At 32.5% G+C, this 15,895-nt stretch overlaps 1 protein-coding gene and 1 pseudogene across 2 annotated transcripts; one reads left to right on the top strand and one right to left on the bottom strand.

Moving 5' to 3' along the window:
* Window positions 1-1,354: 1,354 nt before the first annotated feature.
* LOC122041057 (histone deacetylase 9) lies at window positions 1,355-14,992 on the bottom strand. Of its 2 annotated transcripts, XM_042600599.1 has the most exons (14): window positions 14,856-14,992; window positions 8,956-9,068; window positions 8,757-8,874; window positions 6,836-6,910; window positions 6,548-6,767; window positions 6,309-6,372; window positions 5,226-5,318; window positions 5,018-5,126; window positions 4,689-4,738; window positions 4,531-4,621; window positions 4,172-4,242; window positions 3,818-3,916; window positions 2,086-2,152; window positions 1,355-1,687 (listed from the first exon to the last, which is right to left on the bottom strand). In XM_042600599.1, the coding sequence occupies exons 1-14, from the start codon at window positions 14,890-14,892 to the stop codon at window positions 1,599-1,601; spliced, it is 1,296 nt and encodes a 431-aa protein (XP_042456533.1). In that variant the 5' UTR covers window positions 14,893-14,992; the 3' UTR covers window positions 1,355-1,598. The 2 variants fall into 2 exon arrangements, with proteins under 2 accessions (XP_042456533.1, XP_042456534.1); XM_042600600.1 differs by lacking the exons at window positions 6,548-6,767; window positions 6,836-6,910; window positions 8,757-8,874; window positions 8,956-9,068; window positions 14,856-14,992 and having other exon boundaries at window positions 5,226-5,351.
* A 445-nt stretch (window positions 14,993-15,437) lies between these two features.
* LOC122044521 lies at window positions 15,438-15,614 on the top strand (annotated as a pseudogene).
* Window positions 15,615-15,895: the final 281 nt, after the last annotated feature.

Here is a 15,895-nt window from a genome sequence, read left to right as displayed (position 1 = left end):
TGCAACAATTCAACTTTCAACACCTCGACTTCTTCCACGTGGTTTGAGAGAGAGATTCAACAGTTCAAGGTTTGAGAGAGAGAGATTTAACTTCAAACAACGTAGGGTTCAACACGGAAGCGATCCGTGAGAGGTGTTCGAGCAGCTTTTGGATGATAAAACACATTCTTTAAGAAATACAAAATTGTAGACAATTAAAATACTCAACATCTTAAAGTGCACAATTTGATAAAATGCTGAAACTTTAAAGATGAATTTTTTTAAGTACAAATACTTAAAACATTGACGCCAGTGAAATCTTTTTATTGCGGAAAAAAAAAAACTCGCCTTCCTCTTTTAATTGTATCTAACGTGTAACTTAGTTCTGGATCACGAAAGGGTGACCATTTGAAATGCTCCACATAAGAAATTAAAGCAGCTCGAGGATATACAAGTTGGGAGAGACGTTGGCTTACCAAATAGTTCATTAAGATTAGAATAGAATTACCGCAGTATATTAGTCTCAAAAGATGAAATTATCACCTCAACCGCGTCTCCAAAATATCTTCCACTGTCTGAAAAGGAAATAAATCACGTAAGACTTCATTAAGCCTCTCCAAAATACCTCCCACTGTCTGAAAGGGAAATAAATCACGTAAAATTTCATTAAACAATAACGGCATATGCAAAGAGAATTCAAACAATCAATAGGGCACATTCCACACCTTTCAAGAATCGACTTCAAATCTATTAACAACAACACCCTTACATGAATTAACTATGACAATCTATAGGACTCAATTACACGGTTAGTGTTACTACCAATTATAACTTTATTCGTCAAACTTCTGTCAAAATAATTAGGGAGTGCTTGATTGGAAAGAATGAAAGTGAGGAATGAGAATGGAATTAAAAGTTAGTGTTTGATTTGGGATATTAATGATAGGTCCCATGGATTCAAACTCCCAAATATAAGATTGGATCATTATCGAGTAAAATGGAGGGAATGGAAATAGTGGATCCCATGGATTCAAAACTCCCCATTCCTATTCTCATTCCCTTCCGCAAACCAAGCGTCCCCTTACTGTCAAAGGAATAGTATCTTCTAAATTCTCTTTCCGAGTTTTGCAACATAGCTACATAGAAATGTTACAATATGCCCATTCAAAACAAAAAGTTAACACGGCCTTCCAAGTACACATAACACTGACGCTTCAAAACAAGACGACTAAAAGCATGCCCTGCAGCATCCCGACTTCCTTCCCAGGAAGCAGAATTTCATAATCAAACGTGGAACGGAGAAAGGCTTTCTTTGCCATGTCTACCTATCAGCGCTAACAAAAGCGATTGTGAAACCAGAGTAGGGACTCCACAGTTGTGCCAATACTGTGATCGAAATAATTGATTCACAAGTTTAGAATGTCAGTCTGTCTGTTATGGCAGAAGGTCAACCTCACAAGTAAATACAAGACACGGCGCACACTTCAGAAAATTGCCAACCGCTGAGTAATTAAAAATATGAATTAAACTGAGGACACTACATAAAATGTAGATAAAACACCTGTTTCTAAATTGAAAAGGACACGCTATACAACATGATGGAAGGACCACAAAAACATTCAAGGGCCATCGTCCATGTTATGATCATTATCATTGTCGCCATCGTAATATTCATCATCTCGCTGAATTTGCTTATCCTGTGCATGCTCTGCATTAAATTTCAAAGTCATGTCAGTTTAATAAGCAAGTAATTGTCAGAGAACTTTGACAAGCAAAGTGTATTCATGTAGCGTAAAAGATGACATTTCACATCAAAAACTATTTGGACTAAAGAATATCACTTTGGCGAAGTAGGCCTCGGACATTCCTTTGTAGAATAACAATAATAGTTAAAATTAGAGCAATTTCAGTATTACCCAGTGATGATTAATATAAAATTAGGCTAATGAGGGGAAAGAGTGCATGTAAATAATAACAATAGCAGGATAAGAAAAATTTTGTAGCTTAGCTAGATCAATGAATGGATAAGAGAACACAACACCAACATCATTGATGTGGCATTGCAAACGTCAAATCAATAGCTAATCCTATCCAAGCAGCACTTACGGTTTACTCTTTCATCAGGATTTTGCTCATCCTCATCGATATCAGGGATATAAAAATCTGGGGGAATCTGCAAGATGAATTGTATTCATTAATATTTCTGCTCAATTCAGGTTCCAAATGATTAAATATATGAATAAAGCCTCCAGATTGATCAAGTAAAAATTCACCTAGTTAATTGAAATTTGGCAAACAAATTTATCCGTTGAAATTAACTCAACTTCTTTATTAAAAAAATATATAATTAAATGAACATTTGATTCCTACTTTTTAAAAATTTCTCCCAATTTATTTTTCAACCACTCAAGATTTTTAGCCAATATACTTGATTCAAAGAAATTAAACTGTCTGATGAAACAGCAAGTGGTAATGTGGTCCAGAAAATAAGAGAGGCCTGATTTGGATATCTTTGAACATAGGGACCTGATTTAGGCATAACCCACTGTTAAGAGCCCTATTTGGATAATTACTCATTAATTGTTTAGGAAAAAGCTAATGACTAGTCACTGTTTGAATTCTTATTCACTATGGTGACACACTGACAGATAAAAGACAAAAATGAAATGTGTGAGAACTTGTGAAGACACAGACCTTAGGAATTCATTGATAGGGGGTGTGATAGATTTGATGATATTGTAGGAAAATTAATGAATATCTTCTTACAAGAATAGACTACCCTCCAGTAAGTATAACTTTCCAAATGTTTGAGGTTCTTCCTAAAGAAAAATGAGATATAGTTGGACTTGGCTTTGATATCATGATATCACTTGTCATGGGCCTAACACTTAGTGCCCATGCAGCTCCTGTAGTGGGTCCATTCATCTTTGCTTGTTAGGGACTTAGCTTCTTTAAAAAACGACTCTGCAGCCTAAGTGGTGGCTTAGACTGAACCCTCATTGACACAGGGCCTAAGTGGTGGCTTACAATATTTTACAACAAACAAGCAAAGTGCCAGATGTGGCGCAATTTCTAACATCCGATTGTAGCACCTCACATTCGATTGTAACACTTTGTTTACTTGTTGTAAATTGTTGTAAGTCATTAGGCCACTTGGCCAAACAATTTTCGCTGGGTGCTAACAAGGGTCCAGTCCACTTAGACTATAAGACTTTCTCCTTGGTGAACAGACCACCTGCAACAGGAGCCACATGAACACTTAGCATTAAACCTGTGAAAAGTTTTGCATAATTAATGGTCCATATATTTACAAACTGATGGTTATGGCATCATTAACTCAGAGACTAACAATCTCTCATTTAAGGTCTACTGTGCTTATACAGAAATCTATTATCTTCCTGATGAATTAACTGAAAAGAAACAGAAAATGACAATAGGGGTAAATAAATTCAAAATAATAACCTAAACCAAAAGACAGAATCTGAGATGGAAAATGTTCTAATCATTTAGAAGTAGAGAAGAAAGGTCATTATTCCACATCTAAAAACCTCAAATAAGTGATTAAATGAACTGATCCATGTTGCCCAGAAATTGCTACTAATAAGAGATCCTCCAGTCAATATGCCAAATGGTTTTACACCATATACACGTACAGAAAATGGGTGTTTAACATCTTAAAGTGTGATACATCATAAAAACAAAATAAACTAAGACAAGTGGAATTCTTAATTACAATATAAAATTTCTAACACACGGAAAACAATATGATCATTTAAATTAAATAGAAGTTAGATAATGGTTATTCCAAAACCGCAAAAATTACACAAGTTGAACTAACCTCTTGCATTTGGACACCAGGAGCATGTTGTATAGACCGCAAACATTCTAGAACCTGAAACCTGATTGTGCCAAGATATGACTTACTATTCAAGTTCTCCTGTCACAAAACATTAAATAAAGAGATAAGTGAAAATTTTCCTGGGACTTCTTTTAGTACAAATTACAGCACCTATAAATGTTAAAAATTAATGTGTATATAAACAGTTCTGATCTGTTGTATTTGGTCAATGGTTTTAACAAAATATTTGAGGTCCAACTAAATGAAATAAAAATTTAATTGTATACTACTGGTAGAAAACAACCTATGCGAATTGATTAGAATTCACAGCAAGATTATACTAACAGCACCTACCATGTTGCCATTGGGAATTTTCAAAGTGAAGTCTGGAGCAAAATACTTGATATAATCATTATCTGGGATTTCTGCAAGCCAAAAAAAATTATTAGCAGACAGTTTCTTATTTTGGAAAGTTAGTATCAAGTAAACAGAAACTAGCAACAAGTAGATGACAAAGTTAAAAGTGCATGTGCAGTACTGAGTAAAGAAGGGCAAACAACATGGACGATGTTACATAGATTTCTTTACTACCCAGTTCACATATAAGATCAACATCTTCACCTGAAGTACAATTTACTTCAAAAATTCATGACTTGATAACCCACAGGTGGAGACAAACTATGACATTAATTTCCAGTTATTTTGTATTATACCATTTGGGAGCTCTGTATCTAGCAAAACACCAGTTTCGACAGTCCAGCAGCGAGCAACATTTTCTTTAGTGTATCCTCCACCACCAGTAACCTTCAGAAGAGACATGCATATGATACCTTAAACAAGTCAGAAATAAACAAGTAGCACAGATCCTTACCAACAGTGGCAGATTGAATTTCTTCACAAATCTTACACATTCTGAATGTCCTGTTAACAAACACTAAATGAATAGTCAAAATATCAAAGAAACTTATAGAAAACAATATGACAAACTATTTGTTAGGATAATATTTAAAACTAATTGTTTGTACTTTCCTCCTGAAACAAAACCTGAAATATGGAAATTTATTATGAAAAATTCTTCAAACAATGCAAAAGATGACCCAATATTGAGACCCTGGAAACTATGATCATATTTTAGCTCACATGTCATAGATGCATTATAAGATAACACGACTAAAACACTAAAAGACAGGAGATAAACACCTTCAATGGAGAGGTTAAAACAGCCCAAGCGATCACCAGCAAGTGAATCAGCTCCACATTGGAGAACAATAACACCTGGCAGATATGTTTCAACAACCTTGGAAATAATCTACAAAATATAACCGTCCAAGAAGATAGTCTATTAAAAAGGAAGATAAAAATCTGTAGATATAGCCTTCTGTACTTTACTTGCTAGATCATTTCTTACCGTTTTAAAAAGCCGAGTAAAACTAGCATCATCTATTCCATCCTTGAGTGGGACATTAATGGCATAATATTTTCCTTCCTTTTCACCTATATCCTTCATTCAATATATCCATATAATCTCAATATCCTATAAATCATAAATCAGCATAAAATGATCAAGAAAAAAAAATCAAACACACAAACGTATGCTTAATTAAAGCACAGTGGAGGAAAAAACTCCATGTAGAATCAGAATAGTAGTACAACAATATTCGGAACAAACGATTGTATCTTGACTGTTAATGAGCATGACATAAGACTGGCAATTATAATAGCATAAAGCTTATGCCATTTTAAGATGATTTTTCTTCCTTTCCCCATACTCCAATTCTGATGGATAAACTTGTCTAAATATGGAAAATATGATGGTCTAAACTTAACATCTCAACCTATTTTCATTCATTTTATTATCTAGGCTACACTTTTTTACCCCACCTAAGTGCACATTATTTAAACATTTCAAATAAGCATCACAATTTTGTCAACTCTCAGCATTCACAACTCTGATAAATCAATTTTTAAATCCTGAAACATCCATGAATGCAAGATGATCCTTACTAAATATATTATCACTATAGAGAACGTTTGGGATTGAACAGTTATGGAAAGTTTAAAGCAACTAATTATTCTTAATGGCATAATCATTATACAAAGGTACAGCATAACCGAAAAAAAAGCTAATGTCCTTCCACCTAACATCTGAATGAAGACATTTGTTTGCTCCAATTGAACCCACCTTTTCTCTTCTACAACATTTATTTTCCTTTTAAGTGCCTCTAACTATAATAGAGTAAACCAGATTAAACTCAAGTACATATACCAATTTTAGAGAAAGTTATAATGTAAAATATTATTCCAGGCTGAGAGATGTAAAACTCATATCTCAAGGTGTAACAAATAATAACACCAAACAAGAAAACAATTACAACAAGATAATGAATGACAATAATGCATGACATCATGCAATGACAAACAAACACAAAATTAGCTGACAAGATTACACCTACTGTACAATGAAATCAACAAGAGAAGTAAGAATAATTACTTTAACATCACCGGTTCCTGGAAAGAAGATGTCACCATATTTATGGAAACTGACGGTCATTACCCTATTTTCAATGTAAATTGTTAATATCTTTTTGTTGTCCACTCTACACAAGCTATATAAATTACTTTATGTAACAAAAAAACATTTTATTAGAATATAATTGAAGGAAATAGATTCTTAATGGCAATGAAGTTATCCTCTAGCTATTGAATTGACAAGTCAAATAAACATGTTGCCTGTCTGTGAAATAGAAAGCTTCTTCGACGCCGTCGCCATGATGAACATCTATATCAATATAAAGAACTCGAGCATGATATTTAAGAAGTTCCAGGATCCCCAAAACCAAGTCATTAATATAGCAGAAGCCTGATGCAGAAGACTTTTTTGCATGATGTAAACCACCAGCCCAATTTATAGCAATATCACATAGCTGATGGTTTAGCCTTCTTGCAGCATCTACAATACAGATTAAGCTAGTAAACTGAAATTAAGTATACAAATAAGATAAAGAAAATTAATATTACCAATCGTGCCACCAGCATATATTTGACAGAATTCGAAAAGATTTTCAAAGACAGGGCAATCTTCTCCAAGATTATCTGAAAGGGAAAATATATAAGTAGCAGATTTTCAACATTAATTTGAAACATTAAACAAACAAGGATCAATTGATATAAATAAATAAAATAGTAATTAGTGATTTCATGAGAAGAGATCTATACAGACCTATGATTAGACAGTAGGGGTTTAGTTTATTCAATTGATTGGTCAGCATAGAAAGGAGAAAAATTAGAAGAAAACAAACAATTTTTGGTTGACATTATTTTTAGTTGTGAGTATCATGTACTAACAAACCAAAAAATAAAAAAAATAAACTGATAACCATACAACAAAAAGCTAACCAACTGCAAGTTCCAATTGAACTTTGTAAAATTATACCACTATTAATATCCAAGTCTTTAAGTCTTAATTGTGTTAAAAAAGAGTTCACTTTGATCTCCCTCTACGGGCACACTTACAATTTTAATTAGTCCAACTTGTCTAATTATAAATTTTAATGATCATCAATGATGATGACTAACCAATATTAATCTATTTTCAATTTATTATCCATATAAACTACACTTAATTGCTACTCCATATTAGTATATATTTTTTTCTTAATTGGGCATCCAACTTAGCACTCCTATCTTTGTTATACTAACTTTTTGTATGTATAAATTGGCTAATACCAGTGTATTCGAAAGTTTCCTTTTAGCTAACACTTGCACAATACTTGAAAAGTTAGATGCCATAACTTCAATTTTCATAAATATCGTAATCATCAAGTGCAGTGCAAGACTCTACCAAGTCTACTGTACAAAGAAGATAAAACGTATGCTAGTTCAGTGTACTATAGTAAATAGATGTTAAGAAATGAAGCTAACAAGCCTTATCCCACTATATGGGATCGGCTATATGGATCCTTTTACGTCAATTGGTTCTATTCCCTAGTATATCATCATCTATACTAAAAAATTTTATCTTATTTTATTATGACTAACTTCCTCTTTCTCGTTTAATGTGCATATTTATCATAGTTTCGCATTGTCTAATTAATGCATCAATTTTAATTCACTAATTTAAATAAAAACGCTTGATGATTAGATAATAATTCAGTATCCATTTTCAGAATGATTCATAGTCACCCTTGCAAAGTTGAATTTGCTTGAAAAATACTCGTGTATTATTATTAACAAGAGAAGGAAAAGGTAGCATTTAAGCATTTGAGAGTGCTAAGCAAAGAGACAGATTTGCATACAATATCCCATGGAAATATCCACCAAACTTAAACCTAAATAGATAGTCCATCAAATTTCTCAAAGAAAGGTTGCTTTAAATTCACAAAAGGTAGAACAATATAGAGCTCAAAATCTACAATAGAAGAACTTCAACAAGTTTTTCGAGAATGGAGGCTGCTAAGGAATAAGGATATATGACATTATGTTGGAAGATCCAAAGTTTTTTGAGCTAATAGGTCAACAATATCAATTTTCAATTACAATATTGTAAAAATGCATAGCTGACCACAATAGTTTGAACAAACATAATTTAGCGATGACAATAAAGTAAAGAACAAGGAAGTGCCACAATGTTGCAAATTGTGGATGGTTAACATTGACTTGCTAACCGCTATCTCCAAAACTCTAGCCATTAAGAAAGAGATCAATGATTGAACTCGATCTGTTGCTCGAATATCATGTCGATATAAGCTCTTAGTTGTTAGGAGAAGAACCAATTTATATATTTTTATCCTTAATAATCAACAAACCAAAAAACTACAATTCATGTTACAAGAAGTAGAAGGCATGAAAAAACCAAGACTCTTGCAAGAAATGAGAAGCATAAGGTACATCCATTGTGTAGAATAAGCAAACAAACAAATGAACCTCTTCCTGTCCATACATCTAGCTAACTCGTCAGCAAACAAATTTTGTGTGTTAGGACTTATTCGGTGCAAAAATTCCACGTAATCTGTTGAATGAAATTGTGCCAGCTCCACTGGGTATGCCTTGTGTGGTCGCTGCAAAGATGAAAGGAATCTTTAACTAAAAAATGTGTCTGGAAGAATCCATAAATCTAGAAAAGGAATAATATGACTAACATATATCTCCATCTTCTTGTAAAGACCATATGAGAGCACAAGATGGTGGGTCATACATAGGCGGTGTGGTTTCATTGGGTGATTAGGCCCAAAATAAACATTCCCAACATCCCCTGCAAATTCAATGCATATAAACCAATAAGTAGCTTAAAAAATCACCAGGAATAATTTTTAGATGGCTAAAGAGTACAGAAGTCCAACACTTAACACGTGAATGACTGGACAAGTTTCTTGGCAGATTAAATTGCATGATGTCAAGCAATTGGTGCTCTATCTAGTCACAGGATACATTTATAAATCTTGATGGACAAGTAGAGACCATGAAAATCTTATGAGTTGATAAATGTTGAGAGTTGAGACTAGTACAAATTAAATATCCAAAGATGATAAGAACTCGCATCCTATCATGTAGGAAAACATAACAAAGGTTGAAAGGCGGTATAGATGACTGCTTCAAAGAGATGGACCTCCAGTGATGATCACTTCAAGGGGATCAACCTCCAATAAGCAAAAGAATTTGATTAATTAATTGCATTGCTTTATTGCTTGCCTCTAAAGGATACATAAAGTCTCTATATATAGACATATAAGAATGCCTTGTCAATATAAAAAATTGACCTATTTTAATATTTTAAAAGGGAAAAAATAATAAATCTAATGACTTATTCTAAATAATAATATTTTGGAAGAGGAAATTAATAATACACCTAAAGACCTGTTCTAAAAGATAATATCTTGAAGGGTTATTTTAATATATCTATTTGAGGGTCATAGCATTCCACAGTCCTTCAAACTAACCTTGTCCTCAATTTCTTTTGATGATTTGCATAAAATGCCTTCTTATAGCGGACTAATTGAGACGCCCTTTTGATGAAAGACAAATAACCTTTTATGAGTCTTTCTTAAGTTCAAAAATTTTCTTTGATCACAAGGTGCATTATGTTGGGCTTTTGAAAGTTTATGAGCATGCCAATACTTTCTTTTGGTTCGCTTAGCCTTGCGCCGAGTCCTCATCAAGTTATGATGAAAGAATACTCCTTGCCATGTATGATGTTATCGACAAGGTATTATTACTTTGTTCTCTTGGATGATGGAAGTAGAGATTGTTGTAGATGCAGTGACTTCAATTATCAATGTCGCAATGATTGTGATAGATGAATTCTTCTTATCACGGTCAAAAGGTTTAGATCTTCATATGAATCACTTTTATAGCTATCTTGTTATTGTTCAGTGAATCCTTTTACCTTCATTGTTTATAGAGTTTGTAACCCTTCTAAGGCATGAATTGATATTGTCATAGTGTTATCTTGTACATCATTCACATGTTCTCATATTTCAACTTCATTGAGATCATCTTCTTCCTTTGAATTCTCTAATGATTCAACCATCAATATTCCCTTGCACACAGTGAGGACTTCAGTGCTAGTTTTTATTTCTTTGAGGATAGTACATCTTAACTTCTTTTTGAATGTTAGGGTGAAATCCTTCAATAAAAGTATTTAACAATTTTCACTTTGACCAACCATGAGTTTAGTTCAAGAGTTAGAGAAAGAAATTATGATATTCTACTATTGTCGTGATGTTCTAAATCTTGGAACTCCCTATCTACATCTCCATATGCATTGTCATACTCTTAAGGGATGAAATCCGTCTACAAACTTCTCCCATGATGCACCTCCCATGATGCAGATCTATAGCATGACTTGAATAATTGATAGAGCATCACCTTTCAGATGCAGAAAAGTTATCAACACCTCGATTTGGCATGCCATGTAGGTTTTCTCGAAAACAATTTAGCAGGGTCTCTACTTATCCAATAAGACAATTCATCTTCATAGGATCATGTTTAGTTTGTTGTTACATGAAATCTTCCAACCATTGTATTAGAATTAACCAAGCCTTATCCCACTAGGTGGGGTCGACTATATGGATCATGTTACGTCATTGAGCTTTATTTCTTACTATATCAACTATACTTAAATAAATTTTATCTTGTTTTATTGTTGTTAACCAAGTCTTTTTTAGTCTTCCGCTTTCTCGTTTGATATGTGTGTTTGACATAGTTTCATATCATCTAACTAGAGTATTTATTGGTCGTCTAAGTACACGCTTATAACATCTTAAACATGTCTCTCAGAGTTTTCCATCAATAGATGCAATTTCGACTTTCTCTCTAATGCTTTCATTTCTTATTCTGTCCATTCTAGTATATTCACACATTCACCTTAACATCCTCGTCTTTGCAACTCTCATCTTTTGCTCATGTGCTTGAATCATACCCAGCATTCAGCTCTATATAACATAGCAGATCTAACTACGATTTTGTAGAACTTTCTTTTAAGTTTTGTAAGTACTTTACGGTCACATAAAACACTCGACGCTCTCCTCTATTTCAACCATCCTACTTATATTATATATAAGACATCTTTCTCAATCCCTCCATCATTTTGCAAAAATGATCCTAAATATTTAAAACTATCAATTTCGGACAACTCGTCATCTCCTATCTTATCAATTGTCTCATTACGTCTAATATTGTAAACTTAAATTCCATATATTCTGTTTTTATTCTACTAAACCTAAAATCTTTCCTTTCTAGTGTTTCCCGCCAAGATTCTAGTTTAACATTTACTCCTTCACATGTTTCATCTACCAAAATAATATCATCTGAAAACAACCTGGACCACGATACTATATCTTGAATATGTGCAGTGAGTTCGTCCATAATTAATATAAAAAGATAAGGACTTAGAGTTGATCCTTGATGTAACTCTATCTTTATTCGAAATGCTTCAGTTACTCTGTCTGAAGTCTTTACTCTAGTCATTACATCCTCGTACATATCCTTAATTAGTTTAATATATATTACATTAACACATCTATTTTCTAGAATTCTTCATATAATTTTCTTGGGACTTTATCCTAAGCTTTTTCTAAATCAATGAATATCATGTGTAGATCTTGTTTTTACTCCTGATATTTTTCAATTAATTGTCTAAGAAGATGTATAGCTTTTATTGTCGACCTTCTAGGCATGAACCAAAATTGATTTCGGTTACTATAGTCTCCTTCCTTAATCTTTTTTCTATTACTTTTTTTCAAAATTTCATGGTATGACTCATTAATTTAATACTCCTATAGTTTACACAATTTTATACGTCTCCCTTATTCTTATATAAGGGAACTAGAGTACTTACCCTCATTGATCAGGCATTTTATTCGTTTTCAATATCATGTTAAATAATTTTGCAAATCATTCAATACATTATTTCCCTAGGCACTTCCATATCTTTATCGGAATATCATCTAGTCCAACAGTTTTTTCATTGTGCATCCTATTTAAAGTTTGTTCTACTTCTGAAGTTTGAATTCTACGATAAAAATTATACTCATTTAATCTACTTAAATTATCTAAGTTAAGTTGGTCACCTAAATTTTCATTAAAAAATTGATGAAAATATCTCTTCTACCACTCTTTTATTTCTCCATCGTTTATTAGTACCCTATTACATGCATCTTTAATACATTTTATTTGGATAAGATCTCTTGTTTTCCTTTCTTTCCCTTGTTATTCTATAAATGTCTCTTTCCCCTTCGTTTATATCCAATTTTTGATATAATCATTCAAAAGTTTTATTTTTTTACTTCATTAACTACTTTCTTAGCCTCTTTTTTCACTATTGTATATTTTTTTAAGTTTTCCTTGTTCTTACAAATATATAATTTCTTATAAGTTATTCGTTTTTCCTTAACTTTCTCTTATACTTTCTCATTCCACCACTAAGATTTCTTACTTAGTGGTGCATGTCCCTTTGACTCATTGAGTACACTCTTAGCAACTATTTTCAACTTTGATATCATCTTATCCCAAGTCGTATTAGAGTCATCATATATTTCATCTAATACTTGTACTCCTACCTTCTCTTTACAATATTTTGTTTCCCATCCTTTAACTTCCACCACTTAATTCTAGGAGTTATATATATTTTCTTTCTATCGATACTATATTTGAGGCGTATATCCAACACTACTAAGTTATGTTGGATAGTTAAATTTTTTCATGACCTTACAATCTTTACAAATCTTTCTATCTTTCTTCCTAATCAAAAGAAAGTCAATTTGCGATTTATTATTCCCACTTTTGAATGTGACTAAGTGTTCTCTTTTCTTAAAAAATGTATTAGATAATATAAAGTCATATACTATTATAAAATCTAATATAATTTTCCCTTTTTCATTTCTCATTCCCAACCCATAACCACTGTACCCTCTCATATTCCTCATTTTTCACTCTGATATGCTCATTTAAATTCCCTCCTATTAAAATCATTTCATTTGGCGAAATATTTTGTAATACTTCTTAAGTCGTCCCAAAATCTTAATTTGGTAGCTTCATCTAATCCTCCTTGCGATGCATATATGCTAATTATGTTCATTGTTTCTGTCGTCATTATTATATTAAGGACTATAATTCTATTCTTTTTTTTAACTACGCCTACAACTTCATCTTTTAACGAACTATCTACAACAATACCCACTCCATTTCTTACTTTACTCTTTCCTGTGTACTATAACTTAAAACTCGAGTTCTCTATCATATTTACCTTTCCGCCTACCCATTTTATCTTTTGTACACAAAATATTAATTCTTCTCCTAATCATCGTATCTACTAGGTTCTTATGTTCCATGTTCCAAATCTTAAACTATTAGTTTTTCTATCATATTTGTTCTTATCTAACTTATGGTATGAGAACTCTTGCTTATTTAACATTATACCCAAGTTCTTAGGAAGTTGTAGCGGTCCTTGCCGATAAGTTACAGTCGGACCTTGCAATGCAAACTCTTGCATATTTAGCACTATACCATAGTTCTAGAGATATAGCAGTCCTCACCAAGACGTTACAGTCTAGCATTAGCACAATAGTTTAATGGATTCATTCATTGAACATTTGTAATAGTTTTAACGCTAGCTAGCAACCTAACGCAACTCTCCTTTATTCGGGCTTGGGACTGACCATGGTCATGGACGAAGTTTTTAATACAAAAATAAACAAAAAATATATGATAGAAATAAACAAATAAAAAAAAAGAAAAACAATTCTTTTCAAAAAAAAAGGTATAACCGAGAGATTTAAGATCTCTGAGGAATATTATGAATTGGTAGTCGTAAGGAGCCTCTCTCTAATACCAAATTGATAGGAACCCGCCTCCTATCTCGTAGGAAACAAACAAAGGATGAGAGAGAAATCACTTCAAGGGGATCGTCTTTTAGTGATAATCACTTTGAGGAGATCAACCTCCAATAATCAAAGGAATTTGATTAATTAATTGTATTACTCCATTGCTTATCATTACATAATGATTATATATAGACATATAAGAATGTATAATAGATCTAATAACCTATTTTAAATATTTTGAAAAGGAAAATAATAATAAAATAATATTTTAAAAGAGAAACTCAATAATAAATCTAATGCCATTTTGTAAAGGATAATATCACGAAGGTTGGGGATTGTATCAAAAGAAGATGATTCAGAAAAGCAAAGGAGGCTCAAGGTGGGCTCAACCAAATAGTGAAGTGACTATTAATACTGGTTTTTTAATGAAAAATCTTAATAATGCTATATCATAATACTTTATCAATTCCTCCTATTTGCAAGGATATCCATCCAGCAACGAGTGAAGAAAACACTGGCGGCAATAGCAAAATCCGAAACCTAATTCATTAGTAAAAATATTCAGAACAATTCGTTTAGGAAGGAAAATGCATCAGATTAGGTCGGATCAATCCGTGGAGAAACCATTGCAATAGAAACCAATTAGGGTTCCATTTTTCTATCCGGCAATCAAGCGATTGTTCGTGGAGGTGAGAGACAAAGAATGGGAGGGAAATTACCATCGTAGAAGTAGGAAATCCGTTCTTTGGACGGCATACCCGGTCGCCGTCTCTTGAAGAAGGTTCGCCGTAAAGGAATTGAAAGAGAGCCCTGGAGGTCGTAAGGGCTTCGTGGAGACGAGACTGGTGCGAGACACGCTGGTGCATTCCTCACCGTACGATGTGAGTTATCAAACTCCGAAATCCCACCCTGCAATCGCTTCAGGATTTGTGCTGGCATCTAACGGTGCCAATCCTCTCTCCGCCCTTCTGTTAAACCTGCACTTTCATCTGGACCAGATCCGGTCATGCTTTAACGGTCGGGAATCAATTGATTAACAATTACTGGTTCAACCGTCTTAAAAATACCTTACTATTTTATTAAAATCTTAACCTTTTATTAATTAATTTTGATAAAGTCATTTTAATATTTTTCTCTTTTAACAATAAAAATAATGGTAAGATTTATTAATATTTTTCTTTAATTATTTTTTATATAAAAAATATATACTCATGATTTTATTTATTCTCACATCTTATTATTTGTAATACCACAAACGGAGAAGTTTCTATAAATAACTTGGGTCAGTAATATTAGAAAGTATATTTTTCTCGGCTATTTAACTAAGATCAAGTGAGTATATGTAATTATCAGTTTAGTATTTTATATACAAATTAAATTAATTTTTTATAAGGAAAAGTCTATTATACTAGCTTGTTATTAGGGTTCTCAAATGTCACCTTTACATTACACTATTGCATAAGTTTGACGCACTCCTATTAAATCTAATTTATGTATCTAGGGTATTAATTTATGTGTATTCATATATTATATTACATATGCAACGTGTGTGCGCGATAGTTAATCAATCTTAAAACTTAACCGTTATTCACAAAATCATTCATTATGATTTAATTTACCATCAAAATTATTATTTTTCTATTTGAAAAATTATAAATTATAAAAATAAAAAATATATAAAAAAGAATCAACACGTATTTAAATTGCTTAACTATCTCTTTAGGGTATAGAAAAATCAAAACTATATAGTTTCCTTACC

Source organism: Zingiber officinale, chromosome 2A, assembly GCF_018446385.1.
Source record: "Zingiber officinale cultivar Zhangliang chromosome 2A, Zo_v1.1, whole genome shotgun sequence".
NCBI classification, from domain to species: domain Eukaryota; kingdom Viridiplantae; phylum Streptophyta; class Magnoliopsida; order Zingiberales; family Zingiberaceae; genus Zingiber; species Zingiber officinale.
This window is presented reverse-complemented; position numbering and strand designations above follow the sequence as displayed.

Excerpts from the sequence above, each read along its gene's own strand:
- LOC122041057 (XM_042600599.1), bottom strand. The coding sequence starts at position 14,892 with ATGCCGTCCAAAGAACGGATTTCCTACTTCTACGATG. Across the intron at positions 6,373-6,547 it reads GCTTTCTATTTCACAGACAG|GGTAATGACCGTCAGTTTCC; the intron begins GCAACATGTTTA and ends CATTGAAAATAG. Across the intron at positions 4,622-4,688 it reads AATTCAATCTGCCACTGTTG|GTTACTGGTGGTGGAGGATA; the intron begins GTAAGGATCTGT and ends TCTCTTCTGAAG.